Source organism: Xyrauchen texanus, chromosome 42 (genome assembly GCF_025860055.1).
Source record: "Xyrauchen texanus isolate HMW12.3.18 chromosome 42, RBS_HiC_50CHRs, whole genome shotgun sequence".
In the NCBI taxonomy this organism is placed as follows: domain Eukaryota; kingdom Metazoa; phylum Chordata; class Actinopteri; order Cypriniformes; family Catostomidae; genus Xyrauchen; species Xyrauchen texanus.
The window spans coordinates 15,281,054-15,307,308 of NC_068317.1; the positions used below are offsets into that span (position 1 = coordinate 15,281,054).

A 26,255-nucleotide genomic window follows, 5' to 3' on the forward strand; every position below is an offset into this window, starting at 1 on the left:
ATTTCTCAGTGGAGCAGTTTTAGAGCTTGTAATTAATATATTTGTCTTATTTTTTAACATATCTCTACTGTGTGTGATGCTCTCATGGTTTTTAATGCTTACCAGTATGTCGCAATGAGCTTTTGATATTGACAACAGAACTATTCATAACTGTTCCAAAAACAAAGAAATGTTAGCAATTCACATAATGTAATTTTGCACTTTTAAAAAAAATCACTATCCGGATCAGCCGATCTTCGTTTTAAAAAATCGTAGAAATGCCCCCACTGTATGTAATTATAGAATATAATTTATAGAACATAAAAATGGGTTCCAAAGAATACAGCTGAAAATGATGTATTAATGTGATTTCATAATGCATAAAGAAATGAAACTGAGAACACTGCACAAGCCACACTTCTGCAGCATTGTAAGCATTGCAAGTCCTTGGTGTCTGGAACAGGACGTAGTCCTTGAATGAAAGGGCTCTGCTTAACATCATGCCTTCTATTCAAAGTAGAGTCTTTGTAAACATATTCTTTGTCTGCGATCAATCTCTGTCTGCTTTGCCTTTCTCTCTTTTTCATACTGCCTCCATAACCTTGGAGCCCATCCATGTTTCCTAACAACAAAATGAGACTTTGAAATGATATGCGCTCTGGACATCAAGGAAGAGGCATTACTGTGAAAAGACAGTGCATTGATTTATAAGAAGCCAGTGTGCATGAAAATGTTTACAGAGGCTGAAGAAGGCCACAAGGTCCATCATTAGTTCCCTAATCTCTGATAGAGGGAGCAAAGAAGAAAAGAAGGCAGGGGATGGGATGAGAAGATCTTATGCTCTGAAGTCTGTTCTTTTGGTCTGCAGGAATGGGGCTTTCAGACTTGCTTCTGTACTGCACTCTTTTACAACTCCTCTCTTCATTTTACTGTCTGGGATCTAATTAGCTCCACCGTAATCATGTGTTAAATTGCATTACCTGGTGTTTCTGTCTGTTAGCTGTGTTGTAAAAACGTGTGAGGGTTCCCGTAAACTCGGATCACAATGAATTTGATGACTTTCCCCTCCTTTTTAGAGAGCTTCTTGTACAGGAGTTGCAAGGCTGCAGAAAGAAATGCAACCTGCAGAGCTAGCTTTTGAATAACTTAGTCCTGCATGGTGCTTTCTGGGATAGATTTATCTGTTTTTGACCATGTGATGAGAACCAATGCCATATAATTATCTCAGTGTCAGGTGAAGTCAGTGCATTAGAGCACTTTACCATGAGTTTACCATGAAAACAAGCCACTAATCTGGTCCTTGTTCTTGGATCTGTCACAGTTAGGTACAAAATGTCCTGTTAAATACTACCAGTCAAACATATACCCATCTCTTTCCTTGTGTCCCATGGAAATACATTGGTATTTCTTTAATCCCTTTGCCTCAGGCAAAGGGATTTGGAACTACATGGGGTTGAATAAATTATGACAGAATTGTCATTTTCTGGTGAAACTATCCCTTTCACATTCTTTGAATATGTCTAAAATTCCCTTATGCCATCAGAGTGTCTGACATCACCAATGAAGATTGCATTACAAATACACTGTTCTCTTCCCTCGACACCGTGCACCGTGCGAATGCTCTGCAATACATATGCGTCCCTTAAACTTATATTCCAATCAGGCACATGCTGTACATTCATCAATTCCAAAAGCACACACATCCAAAAGTGCCAGGATTTGAACTACGTCACATCCCTTGAGTGCCCAGCCCCTTTGATACAAGCAATCCAGAATGTATTGTTTTTTGTAAACATATCTCAATGATGAAACGTCACTTGATTGTGCCGCATGTTTCCCTGGCAACAGGGTCAAGTTTTTCCCCAACAAATTAGCCAACGTTTTGAGGGAGAAAGCTGCAGTCATTTCTGTAATGAGCTTGGAGCGGTGTATTTGGAGAGAGATGCAGATGGAGAGGGGGCGTCCGTCCGGGGGTCTGAACCCGGTGGGTTTGAGTAATGGGGAATCTTGCACGCCATCAGGGATGGGCCCTGTTCATTACACCATGCATTTGAGCGTTTTATTGGTGTGTCCCATTTGTATATGGACTGGTTAAAGCTTCCTCTGAGGCAGCTATGGGGAGTGCGGAAGTGAAGGTGGGGGTGGGAGGCATATCGGGACAGAAGGGTGTAAAACGCTGTCTGACTGCAAACATTCTCCAGTTACAGGATTTGGGTACTATGACTTGCATGCACACACACACACACTTTTTTTCTTTCCTTTCCGGACTTTCTGTTCCTTAAAGATAAAGATTGTGAGACCATTGACACTTGATGTCTAAGCTACATGCATATACTTCAGACTTCAGTATGTTCTCTGGAAAATGACCCAAATATATGACACTTTGCAGTGAGGCACGGGCTGTGTCCATATTCGCGGACTGTTAGAGTATGTACTGCATTTGATGAACAACGTACTTCTCAGCTGTTAATAATGTAAGTTATTAGTTATGCAGTTGAGCACTATTCCCGGACATACTTAATACAGGTATGTGGACATTGTTCCGTGACCTGAATATCAGAGGTCGACTGATAGTGGATTTTGCAGATAACAATAACTAAGGTGGTCGGAAAGGCAGATAACCAATTACTCATCCGAAGTTTTGAAATCTACTTGGATTTCTACTAGAATTTACTAGAATTTTACAGGATTTTCTTTTTCTTTCCTTACTATGACAGGCACAGACATAGAAGTCTGCAAGAGTCCAAAATGAATAAAATCCCAGATGTAGTTTATTGTGCAACCAAAATCCCAGTAATAACCAGAATAAATTAAGATCTGTTGTATAACAAGGGACCTTTAACTATAAACAAGCCCACATTGGGGACTCTTAATTTGAAATGACAGAGACTTGGCTATCACAATGCTCTATATTAAATATTAACAAAATTAAGCTTTTCATAGCCTATATTGACCAGATGATCAGTTTTGTATATGTATATTTCACCAGGGCACATTTCCATATTGTCACATTTTCCTTTGGTTGCCCTCGCCTCTATTCAGAACACTTGAATATCTAATCAAAACAACAAAATATACATTGAAGTCAGGATAAAAATATGGGTGAATTGTTACCCAACCCTCAAGGTGTCAAAAAGAGCTGTCCGACAGGAATCTTGTCGAATGTAGTATGACATAGGATGTTTCTCGCCTACTTTTTTTATGAATACAGAGGGCTCGGACACCCTATTCATCTGGCATACTGCTTTTGGCATGCAATGTGAGTGTATTCGGATGTGGGGATGCATGCAAAAGGGAAAACATAGCAGATTTATTTTAATCTGCCTCACCCCTTTTGTCTGTAATATTTCTTTAATTTCTTTAATACACTGCTCAAAAAAAAAAATTAAGGGAACATGTAATCTTCACAGTATAACACTAAGTCAATTAAACTTCAGGGATATCAATCTGTCCAGTTAGGAAGCCTAAGCGATTGTGAATCAATGTCACCTGTTTTGGTGCAAATGATATTGACAACAGGTGCAATGGAGAGGCAAAATCAGGACAATCCCCAAAAAGGGAATGGTTTTGCAGATGGTGGCCACAGTCAATTGCACTCTCCTTATCCTTCTTGACAGATTCTTCTCTAGTTTTGTTTTTTGCTAGTGTCCTTGTCACTACTGGTAGCATGAGGCAGTACCTGCAGCCCATTCAGGTTGCACAGGTAGTCTTCCAGATGTGCCATCCAGCTTCTCCAGGATGGCACATCTGCCTGCAACATCATCCAGCATGACTGGTTTGGTGGTGGGTCAGTGATGATCTGGGGAAGCATATCCTTGGAGGGTCGCACAGACCTCGACGTGCTAGCCAACGGTACCCTGACTGTTGTTAGGTACCGGGATGAAATCCTCAGAACCATCATCAGACCTTATGCTGCTGCAGTGGGCCCTGGGTTCCTCCTGGTGCAGGACAATGCCTGGCCTCGTCCTCCTGGTGCAGGACAATGCCTGGCCTCATGTGGCCAGAGTGTGTAGGCAGTTCCTGGATGACGAAAGCATTGATTGACTGGCCCTCACGTTTCCCAGACCTGAATCCAATTGAGAACATTTGGGACGTTATTTATCGGCGCATCCGTCGCTGTGAAGTAGCGCCACAGACTGTCCAAGAGCTCACTGATGCCCTGATCCAGGTCTGGGAGAAGATCCTACACCATCTGCCATGTCATCAATAGCATGTTGTCAGGAGTGCATACAGGCACGTGGGGGCCATACACACTACTGAGTCACATTAAGAGTTGCCGTGATGAAATTCACGCATGTTGGAACAGCCTGTGATTTAATTTGTTTACTTTGATTTTTGGTGTGAGTTTTGGTTGGTGATTTTGGTTTCCATTGACCGTTGTTATGTCATTTTGTTCTCAACGAATTACACAATGTACAGTAAAGATTTTGATCTTCAATATATTTTGTTCATCGAGATCTGATGTGTGATTTAAGTGTTCCCTTAATTTTTTTTGAGCAGCGTATTTTCTGTTGTACTCTTTAAGTGTAGCGCTGTTCTAAATCCAAATGAGTTCTCTCATTTTTGATTGAACTTTTCCTTTAAAACCCAAAGCAAACACTGAATGACCTACAGTGGACACAGGGGCTGCAATCGTACTGGTCAGTTTATTATTTATGCAAATTACATGGAAGTTATTACACGCCCACACTAAACCACACTTTCATCACTGTTAAGCTCATGATATAAAGGACTTTTCCACTAAGTATGCATTGACATGACAGCTAAAGGCTGATAAGCAAACCTCCATTTGCATCTGCTATCTTCACAGCTGACCCGTCTTCCTCTATATTCATTGTTTTCCGGGCTCGATATTCAGTATGATGAAATCTGTAGATGGTGAGTGAAATAAAGGGCTGTGAGGGAAAGCTCACCATATAGTGTCCAACCACAGATTTGCCTTATGCTTCAGGCAACTTATGTGGGCTGGATTTGAGTCTGTGTGTGAGAGCGAGGTGTTAATAGATGCTTCCAGCAGAGGAAGGGAATCCTTTTTCCATGGTGACATCCCTCTATCATAGAAAGTTAAACTGTGAATGATGTCAGCGGAAGACTTATCTCATGATTCCATGTTTAATTTACAGCATCTCTATTGTGATACATCCCTTGAAGATCATAAAGTTTACACCCTAAGTGCTGAATGGATCCTCAAATAATGAAATAAATACAGTGGGCCCCAAGTAGTATTTGGACTCTTAAAAATGTATAAATGTCTTTTTATTCTATAACATGTTATCAAACCAAGTGGCATCTGCAAGCAAATAATGTAAGACTTTCTCAGACTTTTCTAGCCATTTTTAGATGACTTTTAACTATCTGGTCATACAGTTTTCAAACAGTCCAAATCTTTTAGTGAATGTAGGAATGGTACTAAATTTGACAAGTGGAAACTGTCAAAATTACTTTTCATGTTCATTTTGAATAGTATGTCTATATTGTCATAATTTAAAACCTAAAAAACTTGAGAATGCTTCTGCCAGCTTTCTTTGAAGTAAATGCCACTTGGTTTGATATAATGATTGCAACTGATATGGACATGTCTTAAATTATTGTAATTAAATTGAAAATTTTTTTATTTTTTTTGTAGCTTCAAAATGTTTTAATCTGTGGAATATTTCTTCACACTGTGTAAATCTGCTTATATTTTGCAGATCTGTTTGCATGTGTATATTATTTTTATATATTGTTTGCACTTTACACTTGAAATTGCTTGGAATTACACTTTCTACATCTGGCTCTACTGTCTTAAAATGGACATAATGTAAACAGTTCATTCTCATTCTTTACATTTTATTTTCACTTAGTTTTTTAACCATTAGGCAATTAAAGAACCAATATATGGATCATGCAAACTTAAAAAAATATATTTTGTATTTTATTTTTGAAAAAATATTAACCCATCCAGTAAGGCTGTCCTAGATAAGATAAAGCAAGCATAGGCACTACTAGCATATGACTATGACTTATTACTCTAGATAAATGTGTTTTTCCAAATTTACAGTTTGTTACTCGGAATCATAGTGTGATCACATAACTGTTCTCTTTGATTAATAGTATGAATCTAGACCTGATTTACTGGTGGTGCCTGTTCCAAGCTGGCTCGTTCAAATTTTGAGGAATGCGGTACCCTGCACCTCTCCCATGTGGTTTGTATTTTGTCATGGGAGGTGCCATCCACGCTGTCCGAATGACGAACAGATAAAGCAGCCCTCTCCGGTCCTAATGACGCATGACATGCTGCTGCATTTTTACCCAGGGAGGTCAGGCAATTGTTGACCTGCATTCTGGACACGTTCCACGAGAAGGCAGAATCTGGAATTTTGATTACTCCTGAGCAGATGTCTTGACCTTGTTTTAAACAGTTTGCTACCTTGAATAACAGGCAGGTGTGTTTTGTAGGATTAGTTATATAATTCAGAAACATTAGATATGATTTATTTTTCTTCCCCCTAGAGTCCATAAATTATCATCTCCATTTTTAAAATGTATTTGTCATTGTGCAATATGTTGCATAAGCCTGTATTGTGTGAAGCAATATTTAGTTAGATAAGGTTGAATTTGTTAACAATAGTAAATGAGTTGGGTATTATGAACTAACAATGAAACATATTTTAACAGCATTTATTAAACTTAATGTTAATTTATAAATATACTTTTGTTCATTGTTCATGTTAGTTCATAATGCATTAACTAATGTCTACAACTTTTAATGTAAAAAAAAATATTATAGGTCGAAATGATTTAGAAGTACTATTCATTGTTATTCCACATTAACAATTCCATATAACTTTAGCCTATTAAGATATACACATTTCAATTTCATAATAAAATTTCATCAAATTTAATTGTGTAGTGTTTAACAAAATGATTTTTTAAATAGAAATGTTATATATTTATAATGTAATTCATAATATAGATAGATAGACAGATAGATAGATGGATGGATGTCACCTAGGCATTGTAAGTTATTTGATCATTTTAACCAATAGCTATTTAGGCACTTAAGCAAACTTTTAGTATAGAATTCCCACTTTTCACTATCCAATCAATTCAATTAAGTCCATCCCCACATGTGCTTTTGTTGAATATTATGTTTAACTCAGAAATATGTCACATAATGGATGTAAAATGGGTTGTGAATGCTGTTTCATGTTGACTTTAACATAAAAAGAGCAGACATCACCCCAAAGGCCTTTGCTGTGATGTGGTTTGCAGACTTTGCCACCCAAAGCACCAATCCACCATCATGATGAACTTTATTTCTAATGATTCCTCACACTTAACCCTCTTGTTCTTTTCCTTTCCTGCCTGATTAGATAATCCAAAATCAACAATTGGGGTTAATGGCATGTGTTTGTATGAAATGTAGAGATGGAGGGGAAGCAGGGGTGCTTTTTATTTTAGCCATGTTCTCTATTCACATAACAGGGAGCAGGTTTCAGCTCTCCAAGCACTGAAAACATTTAATGCTTCCACCCTGTGCAGTGTGCACATGACGTTTTTACAATTAGCTTGGAGCCCAGCAGACGCGAGTTTAGAACGTGTTGATAAGTGGCAATAAATTGTGAATGTGTGGAGCGTTTATCACTTGCCATTTTCACCAAAGACCATTATCGCTTCAATGACACACAGAGTCTAGACAGAGAGAGAGGGTCTCTTTTTTTTTTTTCTTGTCTGGAGAAGGATATGTGACTTCTCTCATTGATGGGCCTACAGAAGTGTCGGGAAAAGAGTCTGGAAGCTGGATTTGATAAGCGACTGAAATTCCACATCTCCCTCCTGTTGGTTTCTTCTTTATGTGTGATTTCACAGCTCATTGAGTCGAGGCCTCTGGTATGTCCTGCTTCCAGAGTGGCTCATTTGAAATGGCGCTCATCTGCTCTGAATCTGATATCCGGCCTGTTTTAGAATTTATGGATGTGAAATATAGGTGGTGTAGGACTGGGAGCCTCTCCTCTCTGGGTGCTTTGGGCACAGTGCCGCCAAAACTTTCCAAACGAGAGGCAGGAATGTTACTGTGAGTTGTCTCCAGAGCTTTGATGTTGGGAGAATGGTGGGCTTTCTGTGGGATATTCTTTCCACCGGCCTCTCACGTTACCATCGCGCTGTGGAGGGGCAGGGGCTGCATGGGCTTATATACCCCTTTTAAAAACGGGAACAACCCTTTTACCAATGTCCCAAATCTCTCATAAAAGTGATTTCACAAATTTAAAGGAATAGTTATCCCATTCATGTAAATTTGCTAATTAACACACCTTAATTTAGTTCAACCCTGCATGACTTTCTTCAATGGAACACAAAAGGAGAAATTATGAACCTTGTATTTGTCGTTCTTTTCCAAGAAATTGCTATGAATGGGGACTGGAGTGTTCAAGCTTCGAAAAGGATGCAAAAGCAATTGGACCAAAGGTGAAGTAGCAATGTTCGATTTGTCAACAAATCTTTCAGACCTTTTTGTGAACCTAATGAGCCATTTTATTGAGAAGATCTGACTCAAAAGAACAATTAATTATTTTCAGTGAATAAAAAAAAAAACTTAAATTCTTTAAATTAAACTCTCAAACAAACCTATCATATTGATTCGGAAGATTTTAAATATAGCACACGAGTCATTTGAGCCATTTTATGAGGCTTTTCTTAAATTTTAAAGCTCCATATTTTGCAATTGCATGGAAAAGAGTGTCCAGTACATTCTTCGAGTGTCTCAATCTGTTTTACTAATGAAAGGAAATGATACAGGTTTAAAAACAAATTAAGGGTGAACAAACTAAAACAGAATTTCGTTTTCAGTAAACCATTTCTTTAAACTGCAAAAGTGTTTTTTTCCATCTCCCCATACTTGCAAGCTGTAAAAAATTGTTTAGTCTAGAGAAATGAGAAATGGCGCAACCTCACTGCCTCGAGTTATATTTTAATCCTTCCTTTTAGCTCTGATCCTTTGGCATTAGCGAATTGATGAGAAAGCCCCTCTGTTTCTTTTGATGTCAACAGCCTATAAAATTGTGTAATAAATAAAGCAAAGAGAAGGATTTGTGTTTCTATTCACTCACACAAGTTTGGATGACTCAGAAACCCATCTGTTGGACAGTTGAGAAAAAGCCCACTGGCATTGCCCTGCACAGAGCATTTGTGGTTGCATTAGACGGAGAAAGACTTTGTGTCTGTGTGTACACCTGCAGAGTGTTTGATAGCATTTCAGATTGTGGGCCTGTTTATAGTGCTGCCAGAGACGCTGTGAGCGGTTCCTCATCTTCAGTACTTAATGGAGGACTAAATGGGCTGTGTCTTCAGCAGCACGTCTCATAGAAATGAGGTGGCAGAACAAACAAATTATGAAATTGTGATCAAAGGCCAGCAAGGGGTCGGGACTGATGCTCTTGGATTGGACAGTAGATGAGCTTAGGTGGGAAGCTGTGCCGGACCATGGGAAAAAATCTCACGACCAGAGGAGCGCTTAAGCCCAGGACTTTATTTCTACCCAGTACAAACAGGAGATGATCAGGTCTAACAAAGAAGCTACACCCATCTCGCAAATGTTCCCGCAGTCATGATAGAACTTAAAACCTTAGAATATAAGGCACTCGTACCACTTAATTCTCACTGTCATTGGTGCCGTTATCTAGCGGTTTGCTCACAAGTGTTGAGCTGTGGTGCTCATGTGTACAATGTGACTTCGAGTCCTGTTCACAATCTGCTATCAGTTAATGGGGAAAAATACTCACTCACTGCATTTAAATCTCACTGCCATTGGTGTCACGGCTTAGCTGTTAGCACACAGGCATTGAGCCATTGTTCTCATGTGGGCAATGTGAGTTTGAGCCCTGTTCGCAATCTACTATAAATTGATGGGAGAAAATATGCACTAAACTGAGGCTCATTTTTTAAATGTTCATGAACGACGGTGCTATTGGTGTGATGCACTTAATGTTGCCATATTACTGAAAGCAGGAGAAAAACTTTAAAATTTGATTAAAAGGAATGTTTTTGTAAACTTTCTTGTGATCATGGCAGCAGTAATTTATGAAATGGTTATCAAATGTTCAAGAATAGCGTTATAAAAGCCAATTCAGGTGTCTGGATCACAGTGGCGGAGCGATGCTGTACATTCGCATCAAAGTATGTTAGATCACAGTTTGTCTGCTGCATCTTCCACAATTTAGTACTCAAAACTGGCCTGTAGTGTGCAGAATTGTCTTGCCAAATCGTGTTCAGCCCTAATTTTGTGTCTGTGATTGCGGCATTACATGATTTGCATAATTCCCTTTAGCGAATTGAGTGCTAAATCGATGCAATCTGTGTTTTTTCGTTTTTCTTTTTTTTTTTTTTTTTTTTTTTAATTAAACGCAGCTATCACCTGCAATTGATTCTTAGTGATTTCCACGATTAATGTCTTTGCTACAGGGACCCACTGCAAGGAGAGTGTGAACAGTTTAGTTAGTGCTTTCTTTTACGCTCCGTGCCCATGAGTGATTGGCTGTCAGTTTCTCTCCACTTCAGTTTGAAGGCTTCCATGTTATCCTTGTTGTTCCATGTTATCCCCCCTGTGAGGCAGGTCGATAGAGGTGCTCGACCTGTTGATCCATCACCTCCCTCCCATCTGCAAATTGGCCTCTGAGGCATGAAGGCCGTCTCTGGGGGAAAGCGCCACTGTTTAGCCAAGGCAGTGAAGGAAATGAAAATGCAATCAGGGAAACCATTAAAGCAGCATAAAAAAAATTACTCCTCACTGTCCTTTGACAAAGTTCTCAGTTTGTCTTCCTCTCCTGCCTTTTAGTCCAAACCAAGATATTTAGCCCTGACACATTCCACATTAGTTTTTTCTCCCTCGTTTGAATCCAACAGCGCATTGAGATATGCAACCTGCAAAGTAGCGCTTGTTGAGATTTAGCAATTTTGCATACTAATGCCTTTACTGAGTGGTGGTGTGTTATCTAAAGTAGGGGAGAGAGGAGGGTGTCATAAAGGGTCCCTGGGCAGCACTTCTGATCTGATGCTTTCAATGACAGAGATTGACCACTTCCAGGTTGTGGGGATAGACTAAGCATATTTCACCCCTGTTGATACGTATCAGCCCATCTCTGCTTCGGCAGGCTCACCCTATCTCATTAGAAAAATAGTGATGTAATTGACTGTTTTTACAATAGATAGTCGGGAATTTATCTTTGAGCCTGCTGTTTGGTGATGGGCTGCCAGGCTTTTATCATGAGCCTGTCTTCCCCTTTGATTCATTGTCTTTGTCTGGCAGTGCAAAAGCAGATGCTGCTTATTTACTCAGACGGTAATGGCACACACACACATTCACACACAACACCAGTAATCACCATTGTGATTGCAATTTATTGGCCACAGCAGAGGCTGAATTATAAGCCTTGTAACGTAAAGGCATCTGCTTTAGAATCAATCTAAGGTCCAAGCTGCATGCTCAAGTCTTAAATCTAATTAATTAAAATGTACAGTCCTGGCTCTTAATTTTGATTGGATGAGCCACATTAAAAGTTTTTATAAAGTGACAAAAACTATGACCTGATTAAAGATATTGCTTTTCAGATGCATATCGATTCTTAAATCCCAAGCTCAATCTTTTACTCTATGCAGCAACTCTCTACAATGTGACAAAATGTTGCACTATGCACTCAATAATGCCTTCGATTAGCCATTGGCTGGTAAATTTTCTGATTTCACCAGTGATTGAGTAGTATATTGGCGAATAAGTTCAGCATTGAGATTCTTTCACTGTGTGTTAAAGAGTAAATGTTTGGTTTGACTCTTTCTGTGTAATGTGTGTCCAACGACGAGATCCGTGCAATCCATTTGTCTTTGAATAATGACTCTTTTTAATATCTTTTCTAATCTTTACAAAAACAACAAATAGAAAAATTTATTTTTTCCTCTCTCTCCTTTTCTCCCCAAATTCAGCCCAATTGCCAATGCGCTCTTAAGTCCTCGTGGTGATGTAGTGACTCGTCTCGATCCGGGTGACAGAGGACGAAACTCAGTTGCCTTGGTCCAAGACAGTCAATCCTCGCAATTATCTCGTGGCTTGTTGAGCGTGTTACTGCGGAGACATAGCGCGTATGGAGGCTTCACGCAATTCTCCACGGCATCCACACACAACACACCACATGCCCCACCGAGAGTGAGAACCACATTATAGCGACCACGAGGAGGTTACCCCAGGTTGCTTAGGAGACCTGGCTGGAGTCACTCAGCATGCCCTGGATTCAAATTCATGACTCCAGGGGTGGTAGTCAGCATCTTTACTAATCACACATAGTAAAAAAGCCATGCGACTCAATTCTTGTAATGTGTGCTAAACCAAAACACTTCAGTGATACTCGCAGAACTACTTTCTTTTATCTGTAAGCAAAATGGACATCATAACTGAAATATACCTGGAATCGAGAGCTTGTGGATCAGAATCAAATCAGGAAATCTGTATCAAAACCCAGCCCTAGTGACTACACATTCTATATTAAAGACATTCCATGTTAAAGAAAAATTTAATATAGAGTTTACTGGCTTTTAGTCCATGTGTGTTAGCTGTCATCAATAAGTCACATCAATAAATCAAATCATATATAAATCAGTCTTGGGTGCTGTTCCAAGCAACATAGCTGAATGACAATAAACATCTAATTTTCACATAATACAGTTTACACGTCTTGTTTCACAACACAATATACAATATACTATACACCTAATTATATATGCTAGTGTTCTCCTAAATATTGACAAAAGTCCCTTTTAGCAGATATTTTTATTTAAAATGTATCATCTCTTTTGTGAAAACAAATTAAACATATAGAAGATTCATCTTGCACTACAAAGATTTTTGTCCAGTCAAATTCTCTCTAGAATGATAATGTCCCTTCCCCAATGCCACCTGCAACTGACCAACTGTGGCGAAACTAAAGCCCTTCGGCTGCTTAATAAAAAGGAGGCCTGTCCCTCGAAATGGTCCGCCCAAACTTCTTATTTCAACAGAAAATACGTTAATCAGGAAATCTGTGCTCATCAAGCAAATTCACAGGGTCTTGAATGTGCCAACTTGCCATGTAAAAAGCCTACCGTAAGGCAAATAAACTTTCTTTGTGGAAAAATGTATTCTGTAATTTTTATAATAATTGTAGCTGCTTATCCAACATTAATTTCTTTTGTCATATACATTTTAGAATAGCCTGTAGTGGCGTATTGCTTAAGAAACAAGTCTGTTTATGCACACCATTAATGTCAGTAAATTTAGTTGCAAAGAATGTTTTTAATTGAATTTATAGATGTGAAATGGAATAGAGCATTTGATATTTTTGTAAGGTGCACTTTTTTTGTGTGATTTATAAGGGACTTTGAATGTTTGTCTGAGACTGGTGTTGTTTTCGTTCTCCTTCCATTATTCATTTCTATAACATGCCTATGTTCCCTGAAGTAATTTAAATGCATGTTGAAATCCAAGTGCAGAGTATGAAGTTTGCCTACAGATGATTTATACAGCATTCAGGAAGTCATTGTGGTGGACGCTCTTTCATTGCAGTCCTGAGAACTGTACATTACCAGGAAAATCTCAAAATACCTCTAAATTATTGTCTGGACTATTGAACAATTTCCTGGCTGAAAAATATCCTCCTTACTGAGCCTTGTGCACACTTGTCATCAATCATCAAAACAAATTTAATTTAAACCTAATTTACAACCAGCCTAAGCGTCCCTGGGATTTTACATGCATGCGCTTGGTAATAGAATGTAGCCGCGCAGTATTTTCCATGATAGATAAGCACACATTTTTTTCCCAAAGATTTCACAACTTGAGACATTCCATACACAGATACCCCAGAGTGCTCCTTAAATGGACACATATTTGTGGTGTGGCATGTCTGTACTTCTGTTAAATATATATAGCATTGGCTGCAACAGCTTGACTTTACTTTTACAGACTTTACAGATATACTGTAAGTGGATATAAGATCAGATGCGAGGCATGTACTGTATTCATTTCCTGTGCTGTGGCCTGCTCATCTCCACTTATCTTCACCTTTAGCACTTGATGGACCATTCTTAAGGGTGTTAAGTCAAATAGGTGCAGGTTTTCATTAAGGGTCTGCAAGATTATTTGGTTAGTTTTGAGCTTGCCCTGTTTATGCAGTGGCATCAATTGTATTTAGACAATTAAAACACAATTGAAAAACATTAATGTTTTTGCATTAGATAACAAAATACCAAACCAGTTGGCATTTATTTTAAAGATGGCACAGGTGGGAGGTCATGTGATGCCATGCGAGGAGCAGACGTGTAAACGCACTTTGCTAGTTTTAAAATTATTTATTATATATTTCATGATATAATCCGGTGAGATTCAATACACCCAGCTACTTATTTGTTCTTTGAGGTAAATATCACAAAGAAGTCAAAATCCTCATGCCCTGGAGACATTAAAAGACACTTACGTGCTCAAGCTGAAACCTCTGATGGGCCTGCGGACCAGGGACTTGGTTTGAACGGTGATGCAGGAGAAATCCAGCGTCAACTGTCCAACATGTCTGTGATGCTGACGAAGGTTGCTGTTGACTTGGAGGATCTCGCTGTAATACGTAGATTGATTACACAGATGGAAACAAAATTCTCCGAGTTGGTTACAAGAGTGGCAGATGTTGTGAAACAGATCGATTATCTTAAGTCATTGGAAAGGGAATTGTCTGCTAATCTGCTAGCAACCAAAATAGACGTGAAAAGCATTGTGGTAAAACTGGAATATTTGAAAAATAGGAGCCAACGAAATTACGGATTGAAATAACGGATTGTTGGAATTCCTGACCATGAAGGAGGCAGAGATATGGTGACTTTCCTAGACAAGCTCTTCCTGAGTCTGCTTGACATGACAGGCCATAAGCTGGAAATCAAGGGAGCTCACAGGGACCCGGCTCGCATATCTGCTGAGGGGGACAGGCCCCAATCAATTATGGTAAAATTTCTGAGATAATTCCGATAAATATCTTGTTTTGTGCATGGCGAGGAGCAAAGGAAAGATTTCTTGGAAGACTCACAATATTTTCTTGTTCCCGGACTTTGCGAATTCGACAAGAGAGAAACACGATCGATTCAAGGAATGTAAGAAACTCTTACATCAACGGAAGATTGCTTTTGCACTGCTGTTTCCAGCCAAACTGAGAATAGATACTAAGGATGGATGCAAAGTATTTACATGTCTTAAGCAAGCTCTGTCCTTCATAGAAACTTCAATGGATGAGTAAGCCGTTTGGTGTTTCTCATGTATCTCCAGAGTGGATTAACTCGCTGTACTTACTCTTGGATGTCTGAGTTAGCTGGGCGGCATTTTTGTTTCTGTTTGTGTTGGTTCCGCCTAGTGGCTAGAGTTTGTTTTGTGGAATAACACTCCTTCAAGAAACTTTTGCATGGACAGAAGATTGCGTTTACACTGTAGTTCACGGTCAGATTGAAATTGATACTAAGGATGGCCGCAAAATATCTACATGCCCACACAAATTATGTCTTTTATAAAGTTGACTGAGTAAGTCATAATGTCTTTTTTATGTGGCCTCTGAGTGAATTTGAACCGGGACGCCTGTTTTGTTTCTTTTTATGCTGGTTCCACCTAGAGGCTAGAGTTTGTTTTGTGGAATACCACTGCTTTGGGACAGTTGTGGATGAATCAGTTAGTTCTTTGTGCTTATGCCTCCTGTTGGCTGGAGTTTGTTTTGTTGAGTATTTTTTCGGTACGTTGGAATGATTACGTCATCTGCGGCACTCTTAAACAGCCGGCTTACTGAACCACTTGTTTGTCTGTCCGAGGAAACTGAATGGCTTTATATCGACTGGAATTTGTTTTGTGTAGGAACACATCTTCGAGACAGTTCTGTGAATTAATCTACACGTTCTTTGTGTTTATTCTGCCTATTGGCTGGGGTTGGTTTTACACAGTATTTTCTGTTATGTAATTTTGCCTCACAAAATTTGAAGCACCGTATTTGAGCAATTCGATGGCAAAGTTGTCGCGGGGGCTCTCTTAGGTGTACATGGACCTTTTGAGTTTAGAGGGATCGACGCCTGTTGGCTCTGTTGTGCACGGGATTAATGCGCACATTTTATTTTTAGTTTGTTTGGTTCCTGGGGTAAGTTAGGGGTTTGATTGTTGCACTAATGTTGGAATGTGATCTGTATAATCTTGTTTTTGACACCCAATTTATTTTTTCTATTTCATCAAAATGTCAAATGTTAATATGAGTGGGTTATCTTTATTAACTTGGAATGTGAATGGGTTGGAGCACCCCTTAAAAAGAAGGATTGTTATCTGATGGCCTCAGAGAACTGACCAGATTGAAATACAGATATAATACTATTTTGTCATGGAAAGTGGAGTGTTGGTTATTCAGTTCAAGACAGTCATAATTTGAGTTGGGGGACAAAGCAGGGAAGCTATTGGCTAGATATATAAACCAAAGAGTGTCTTTTTCTACCATTTTTGTCACGGCCATTGATATCAATAATACCTTTAAAGCAGTGGTCACCAACCTTTTTGAGCCCAAGATCCCTGACCTCAGCCCTGATTAAAGACAAGATCTACCTAATGAATCTAGAGAAAGAAAGCCAAAATACTTCCAACTTGAGGCCTTTTATTTAGGCAGACTGTAACTGGTGTATTAAACAGGTCGTAGCTATTGCTTTAAGAACTTTACATCACAACATCAATTTTAAGTTGCATTAAATTCATATGAATACAAATAGGAAAGGAATGTGGCCTATTTTCTATTTACTTTATAGAATTATGTAGGTAGGGCCTTTGAAAAATTAGGTGATAAGAGGGAACTTTAAAATTAATTAATGCATTAGGTATCATGAACTAATAATGAACAGCATTTATGAATTATGTAGATAAGGTTATTTTGTTCATAGTGGGAAAAAAATCAACACATTTTGTAATGAGCAGATCATATGTAGTGCCATTAATAACAGTTAATTGTGAAGCTTATGATATTGCTTCATGTATGTTTGTTATTTACTTTGTATCATTTAAGAAAGCAGATTAATGGCAATAACTTCCCCAGTAAATTAAACTAAAAGCAGGTCTAGTCCATTTTATGCAGCATCACTTTCACAATACCAACAGGCAAAACGTTTGCAGTAATGTTCACTCAAGTCAGTGCGATGCCTGTGATTGAATACTGTCTGTGGATAGCTGTCCCTAAAGGTCGGATGGTTAGCATTGTGGTGCCGCTCCAGATTTCCTCTTTTAGCCAGTGCTTGTATTTGCCGGCATAACATACATATACACTTGTCTTTAACGTACAAATGAACTGTTCTTCCCATTCTGGATGAAAATAATAGGTTCGCGGCTTCTTTAGCGGAGCCTCAGCCATGTTAGCTGTCTGTAACTTGGCTAAAACTCCCGCGCTCTGCAGCGTCTGCGCACATAAAGCCTGCCTACTTTGATTTGATTGGTCATCTCAAATATTCTGACATTGACGAGCAGTGGCAGACCAATGAGGCTCAGATGAACACAGCCACACACACAGCCTGTCCTCTGTTGACGTGCGCTCAGCTCTGCGCCGCTGCAGATTGAAGATGAAGAACGCGCTGAATCTGATTATAACAACACTGTGCGAACACGAATTTGTGTAGCCTACACTTAATCACACATTTTTAGGGGGGCTAGGCAGAAGTTTAGGGGGGCTGAAGCTGTTTTAATATTATTTTCACGATCTACAGGAAAATCTCAAAGATCGACATGTCGATCGCGATCTACTGGTTGGTGACTCCTGCTTTAAAGAGTTCTATCTTGATCTTTATTGTTCCACGTCTTCATCTACTGATGAGGATATTAGAAACATTGTGGAACCATTAGAACTCCCTTAATTGACGACTGAGCAAAAACATTTTCTTGATTCTGAGATAACCTTGGAGGAGCTTGACGAGGTAACTAAGACATTACCTACAGGCAAGGCTCTGGGGCCACTGAATTTTTTAGATGTTATGCTACAGAATTGGCTCCACTTTTGTTAGAAGTTTAAACAGAATAATTAAAGAATGGAAAGCTTCCCCCAACCATGACACAAGCCCGGATCAGTCTGATTCATAAAAACGACAAAGATCCAAGCGAATGTAAAAGTTACCGTCCAATTTCCCTGATCCAGCTAGATGTAAACATTTTGTCAAAACCTTTGGCTAACGGATTAAGTAAAGTTAGGACATCTCTTATACATTTAAATCAGGTGGGGTTTATTTGGGGCTGTAGCTCTTCTGATAACATTAGGTGTTTCATCAATATCATGTGGTCAGTAGCTAACGATCAGTCTCCGGTCGCTGCCATCTCACTTGATGCCGAAAAGCATTTGATATGGTAGAATGAGATTATCTTTTTAAGATTTTGGACATATACGGGTTCAGGAGTACATTTATTGGTTGGATTCAGTTACTTAATAGACACCCTGTATAGCAGCAGTACAAAAATATATTCATTTCAGATTATTTTAGTCTGAATAGGGGCACTCGGCAGGGTTGCCCTCTTTCCCCATTATTGTTCTGTCTTGCCCTGGAACCGTTATCAGCCATGATAAGAAAGGAGGATGATTTTCCAGGGGTGATCGCGGGAGGTGTTACACATAAGCTTCTGCTTTACGCAGATTATATTTTATTATTTGTCTCTGACTAGATCTATGCCTTGCCTCCACAGAATTATTAATTCCTTTTCCAAGTTCTCAGGATACAAAGTCAATTGGTCTAAATCTGAAGCTTTGGGTCTGACAGCGTACTGTCCAGTAACGGCCTTCCAGCCGGGCACCTACCAGTGGCCCAAACCGGGTATTAGGTATTTTGGTATTTTATTCCCAACAAATTTGTCTGAGTTAGTTAATTTTGACCCTTTAATAAAAAGGTTTTCAAGCGATGTGGACAGGGGGGCTTCATTACATTTATTGAGGCACTACCTGCTATAGTCACTCCCTATTGATGTCCCCCTCTCTTATTTCAAGTAATTTGATAGCATAGCGAAGTCCTTCATTTGGAATGGTAAACATCCCAGTCTACATTTTAACAAATTACATAGGCCGATTGACAAAGGTGGGCTAGGCCTACCCAAGATTTTGTTTTATTATTATTATGCGTTCGGTCTCAGGCATTTGGCTCATTGGTCACTTCCACCTGAAAGAGCCCCTACCTGGTTTTCTATTGCTCTTTACTGTTTTTGGGAGTTGCACACACTCCCCTAAAGCGGCAGATACTTTGGGAGAGGTGATTACTGCTTTTGGAAAAGTTCATGAGGCATCAGTGTATTACTCCCTGGTAATTCAGAGTCTTGGGGATGGATCTTTAACTTCTATAAAGAGATTATGGGAGAAAGATTTGAACTTGGGATTGGAGGAAGGAGTGTGGACTGGGATTAAAAAAAATGTAAAGTCCGCTTTATGCAATTTAAGATTTTACATAGATTTTATTGGACCCCCTCTAGATTATATAGGCTTGGTCTTAAAGACACACCCATGTCTTTTGGGGATGTGTTAAGATCCAACATTTTTGGTTAAATGTTCAGAATTGTTTGTGACTTTTTGGGCATTAAATTTTACTTTGCCCCAGACTTTGTATTTTGGGCATTGGGGCAGTTACACATTTGGGGGACAAATATATACAAAATTGGGTTCTGACTAGCATGATGATTGGCAGACAAATTATTTTATGGGGTTGGAAGTCAGACGGAGCACCACCATTTCCGTAGTGGTGTGCGGAGGTGGGGAGGGTGGTGTCTTTTGAGGTGATGACAGGTAGAAGGCTGGGGTTGGGGGACTTGTTTTTCATGAAGCGGGATAGGTATTTGGCAGTTTTGGGGGACTCTCGGGGAAGGGATGAGGAGAGAGAAGTTTAGTTTAATTATGCATGTTTTTTATGTATTTTATTTATTGTGTGTGTGTGTGTGTGTGTGTGTGTGTGTGTGTGTGTGTGTGTGTGTGTGTGAGTGATTTTATGTGACCACAGGGGTGTTGGGTGGGGCTGGGGGAGGGATATTAGTGAGGGTTAAAAGTTAAATGTTGATTTGTTGTGTATGTGTTGTGTTTTTCTCTGTTGTGTTATTTTCTATGAATCAATAAAACATTTTAATTACAAAAACAAAAGATGGCACAGGTGCACTTTTCAAGCTAACTATTTAAAAAAACAAGTTTATGTTTTAGATCCTAAAATAGATTAATTTTCAAAATCAAGACAAATTATTTGGACACTTTCTGATTGTCAAACTTTGTAGAACATATTCATAGTTAATGTGAAGAACTTCACCTACTAGGACATCTGTGTGAAACCAAGGCGAGCTGACATCATACCAGGGCTGGATCAAGGGGGTGCTGGGGTGGCCTTTGCCCACACTTATGAGAAACATTAACTTCTTCTATCTTAGATACACATGCATTTACAGTACTGTAGATACAACACAACTAGCAGCAGTTGTTTGATTCGGACTAATACTTAATAATCAGGGTTAGGAATGCACACATATCTGTGTGTGGTGTGAGTCCAGTCCACCATGAGTGTTTTTTTTTTTTTAAGGCTGGGTTGGGTTCAGAGGGAATAGGCTGTCAGCTGTGAGAAATATGTCATGGTTCTTACAGCCCATACAGCACATCTGGTGCTCATTGGCAGGATGCTGGAGAGAGAACATCAGCCCGACAACCAGGCCAATCTGCCAAGTCTCAACCCTCGTCTGTCACTGTGAGGGTCTCCCCTGCACCCCCTCCCCACCAAACTCTCTCATTCTCTATTTTCTCGTTTTCTCTCTCTCTCCATTTTGTGCTCTAACTCTCTGTTGAGCCATGACTTTCAATCATAGTCATTTGATTTGGGCCTGCTGAAAGGGCTTTAGAGACACCGGTCATACATCAGACTCGCCTGCATCCATTGATGAATCGTGGATAAAATATCTTTATATGTCCGTGAAAGTTTAATTTGGTAATATTTGTGCTGTCTTCAGACCTGTATGAACATTTCTTGGGACTTGGCATGAATCAAAAGCATTTTTGGGGTGTTCCATTCACTGCCATTGTTTCCTCCCGCTAGTCACAAATATGGCGGCAGTGGGGAAAAGTGACATCACTGAAACGGGTCAATAAAGTCCAACACACTGAATCTGAAATATCATGTAATGATAGGTTTTCGTTTGTTCATTTTTTTTTTTTTTTTCATTTAAGGCTAGTTTGATTCCATGAAAAAAAAAAAAAATTCAACATGGGCTTTGATGCAATAGAATATTTCTTAATAAATGGAATTGGAAAAAGAACGATTTCCCAAATTCTAGCCCAGCCCACAACGTATACTATTGGTGGAGCCAAACTGATATGTAGGCTGTTTTGAAAGCATCACAGTATTTACACACCATGCCAAGTCATAGCATACTTATAGTTGTCTCAGCACATAAAATAAGGATAAGAGAATGTATTTTAAATTGTTAAACACTTCACTTGTGGGGCTCTATTTTCGTGACCATGCTAGGCACAGTGCTAAATGCAAGGATTGTGCGCTACTAATTTTTCCTTTGTGAGAGTGCTAATTCTAAGTGTAATTTTCATTCCAGTGTTTGCGCTATCTCTTGGTACATGTGTGCAAACTGTGGGTTCATTCTATGCAAATGAAGTGGCCATTGCACAAAGAAGATTGAGAAGCACATCTATTCTCGGCACAAAGTCTAATCACAATTCCTGCATTTATTGTTTGGTATACCACCAGCAGATGATATTGAAGAGTTATAAAACACTTTTAATACTAGCCATACTTTCCGAATGGTAACTGGTTAGAACAAAATAAAAGAACGATTAATAACGTTTTAAAATTACAGTACTCTGGTCTGCAACCTTTGTCTGGAAAAGCAAGCACAAAATTCGCCATTTGCCTTACCAAAATAAGCGAAAATAAGCAATTAGATATTTTCCTGTGTGGTAAATTTATCAGCATAAAAAGCATAACAAGCATACAGTTAATTAACAGTTAAGTAAAATGTTTATTTTAATTACAGATCTGCTTCTCAGTCAAAACATGGCAGCATCAAATCTGTATTTACAATGATAAACCCTTTGGCCTTTGGTTTCATGTAAAACATAATCGGAACGAAATTAACCAGTTATGACTGGTTACCAGCATTTAAATATAATGTTTTCACTCCAATTGAAAATAACTTTGTTCCCATTTTCGTTTACCTTCAGCAAAGATTTTCGTTATTTAAAATTTTTCGTTCCTTGAACGGTTTTAATCCCTATTTGGGCCATTATTTGTATGTCAATAGATCAACGTTATTAATAATGAAAAAAAAAAAAAAGGTTTATTTTGTATATGCCTTTCCATAGCTCAAAGAAGCTGTACAGAAATTGAACATAAAACATTAAACAGTGAAACATAGAAGAAATGTACATTACAAAACAATAGGAGTGAAGCAAAGCATATTTCAATCAGGTTAGGCATGAGCGGGCCGACATACATCTCGGTTCAGAGCTGCGCAGGCAATAATGCAGTCACAGAGCAGGGATGCATTACAAAACTCTTATGAATGGACTGTCGTCATTCATATGGATGTTGCTTGGCAGGGAACGAAGATATAAAATGATGTGAATGGTGCATTAACCAGAGAAGAACTTCCGAATTACATTGCACTTGAACCAGCCCATTAGCGCTTTGTGCACTCTTTTTCTCCAACACACTTGTGCCCAGACTTAGCACATGCTTGTTTCATGGCCATGTCCATGTGCGTATGACATTTTGCATAGCGCTGCGCTTAAGGCGTAGCACTTAATGTTACTTTAGCAGTCTAATAATTAAAGACAGACGTTTTAGTTTTGTTAAAGTACAGGTTTCAGAATCATTTCAAATTCTTTGTTTCAAACATACTTCTCTCATTAGTTCTACTTCCTATGGACTCAATTACTTTACAGGAAAACTGTATATCAGTTACACTTAAGTTATCAGACGTTATTGTTTCAGCACACTATGTCCTCAGAGTTGATTTATTTCTATTTTATTGCATATCAGCTCATAGCGTGGCCAAGCGGCAATGCAAAATCCCACTCATCGGTTGGAGGAAATGCTACGCTGAAAATATTGTCCTGTTAACATTAGATAAACGTTAGATAAACAGAGAGTTGGAGGGAGCCAAACAAAACACTGGCAGCAGAAAGCATCCTGTCAGTCTCGGGTTTCTGATTCTAAGTGTTGTTTAAAAAAGCAGCTGATGTAGGTTATGTTCCCTCACTCAAAGCCATATGTTTCCCTAACTCACACAGGCTGCTCTGAGTGCCTTGAAACAGCTGTCAGAACAAGGACTGGACCCGGTGGACGGACCAATCAAGGTAGAAAATGGATCATGTGACATGTATGTGCACACAGAACTGTAAGTACACCCACACCTATCACCTCCATTTTAGAGAGGATCACATATGTGAATGACTCACTGACCTTAAATGATCCATTATGTCTTGGTGATGTGTTATACACATTAAATGGCAGAAGTGCTTTAAGGCAGTCTGGGTAGCCATTGCCTTCTACAGCTGTCATTAAAACTCATTTTTTAACCACTCCACTGATTTAATATTATCAAACTATAGTTTTGGCAATTCATTTAGGACATTTATTTTGTGCATGGCACGAGTCATTTTTCCAACAATTGTTTTTAGACAGATTGTTTCACTTTTACTTGACTATATCACAATTCCAGTGGGTCAGAAGCATACACAAGTTAACTGTGCCTTTAAACAGCTTGGAAAATTCCAGAAAATGATGTCAAGCCTTTAGACAATTAGCGTATTAGCTTCTGATAGAAGGTGTACTGAATTGGATGTGTACTGAATTGGAGGTGTACCTATGGATGTATTTTAAGGCCTACCTTCAAACTCTGTGCCTCTTCGCTTGATATCATGGGAAAATCAACAATTTGTCTGGTTCAGCCTTGGGAGCAATTTCCAAATGCCTGAAGATACCACGTTCATCAGTACAAACAGTAGTACACAAGTATAAACACCATGGAATCACGCAGACATCATACTGCTCATGAATGCGTATTCGGTCTCTTAGAGATCAACGTAGTTTGGTGTGAAAAGTGCAAATCAATCCAAGAACAATAGCAGAGGACCTTGTGATGCTGGAGGAAACAGGTAGACAAGTATCTATATCCACAGTAAAATGAGTTCTATATTGACATAACGTGAAAGGTTACTCAGCAAAGGAAAAAGCCACTGCTCCAAAACCGCCATAAAAAAATAAAGAATACAGTTTGCAAGTGTACATGGGGACAAAGATCTTACATTTTAGAGAAATTTCCTCTGGTGTGATGGAACAAAAATTAAAATTTTTGGTCATAATGGCCATAGTTATGTTTGAAGGAAAAAGGGTGAGGCTTGCAAGCCGAAGAACACCATCCCGTGAAGCATGGGGATGGCAGCATCATGTTGTGGGGTGTGAAGAACTGGTGGGCCAAAATTCCAGCAACTTATTGTGAGAAGCTTGTCGAAGGCTACCCAACATGTTTGGCCCAAGTTAAATGATTTAAAGGCAATGCTACCAAATACTTACAAATTGTATGTAAACTTCTGACCCACTGGGAATGTGATGAAAGTAATAAAAGCTGAAATAAATCATTATAAAAGAAAGCTCATAATAATAATCTCTACTATTATTCTTACATTTCGCATTCTTAAAATAAAGTAGTGATCCTAACTGACCAAAGACAGGGAATGTTTTCTATGATTAAATGCCAGGAATTTTGAAAAACAAAGTTTAAATGTATTTGTCTAAGGTGTATGTAAACTTCTGACTTCAACTGTAAATAAACTCTTATGAGAGCCTCAAGATCATTTAACCAAGTGGACATGATTTATACTTTTTCCATTTCAATATTTACAGATCATCATGTTAGGGCCCTTGAAATGCTTGCCATGTGTTGTTCCTCACAGAGTTAGCATAATTGAAGCCAATATTGGCCCGATTTGTGCATTGCCATTAAACAGGATTAATTGTAACATCATCAAATGTTATGAATATAGCTCTGAAAAATAATGATGTTAGCAAGATTTGTCCCTTGCATAAGTAAATAGGATTTTATTTCAAAAAACAACTCCCAAACACTGTTTGAATAATTGGTCCTTGAGATCATTGTCATAGATTGTGTTATTATAAACACAGTTTAAATATTATATTGGTTGCTATGCCCCTGGCTACTCTTAAAGACCCTATGAAGTTTTGTGGCTTTTACTCTGTCTGTTAGCTTTCATGTCATCTATATGCTAGTGTACTCATAAAACAAAATTACCCCCCCCCCCCCCTCCACTGTTTTCACTTAATGCCAAACAGGATTACAAACACATACTCGTACCTTACACTGCCTGAGCTTATCACTTTCATACTATAGTTGTGTTCTGAATTTTCCTTCAGTGGTATTGTCCATTTCCTCAGTCTGTCCTCCCCCAGTTGAAAGGCTCATTGTCATTTCCATATACCACTCAACTACATGTGTTGCTACGACAGAGCGTTCTCTTGCATGATCTTTATCCAGCTGTGATCAGAGGGGTTGCTGTGGGAAAAGTGAATCGCTGTCATTTATCTGTGATGAACAGGGTGCTGGAGAATGAAATATGAGAATGGAAATGATAGACACACCAAAACGGAAATCACACCAACCCATTCAAGAATATTTTCATAGTAGGTGTGCCGCAGGAAAAGGTTAAAGAAATGTTTATTTACAGTGGCTTCAGTTCTTCGGCGTGGTTATGTGATAGCACTGAACAAAGAGGAAAAACTGCCCATTTCAACAGCCCATCTAGGTCACAGTGGAAGGGGCCGAAGGGAGGGAAATTTCATTAAGATTGTATCCCCTGAACCTCGCTGCATTGGTCTTGTCTTCATACTTGTATTCATTATCAGGCACTTTCACTTTCAAAATAAATGAATCTTGGCTGACTGAATAGCGCTATTCTACGATGGCTTTTGGATCCAGAACTATTGTGTTTGCATGATGTTGCATCCACTCAGCCAGACGTCAGTGTAAGGATGGGAATGGTAAGGAATTTAACGATTCCAGTTCCTTCACAATTTCATTCATGATTAATTATTACTTGTATGGAAGACATTTGGAAATAAGAAATGTAATTCTTATTGTATTTGGGGCCTAGTGTCCTCAACAGTCTTTTATCATATGACAATCATTTCATGCTGTATTTAAACAGATTCTTGCAGAAGGTGTTTACTAAGATTACATTTTTTATTTATTATAA

General features: G+C 38.9%; 1 protein-coding gene across 5 annotated transcripts in view; it reads left to right on the forward strand.

Annotated features, from left to right (window-relative positions):
• Positions 1-26,255, forward strand: part of stau2 (staufen double-stranded RNA binding protein 2) — a 136,770-nt gene that overhangs the window by 108,629 nt on the left and 1,886 nt on the right. For 2 of the 5 annotated variants that reach the window (XM_052114456.1, XM_052114457.1), the window contains exon 14: positions 23,274-23,380. In XM_052114456.1, coding sequence (XP_051970416.1) covers positions 23,274-23,380 — 107 coding nt within the window. The remainder of the gene's footprint in view (positions 1-23,273; positions 23,381-26,255) is intronic. The other 3 variants (XM_052114458.1, XM_052114459.1, XM_052114460.1) reach the window with 2 other exon arrangements.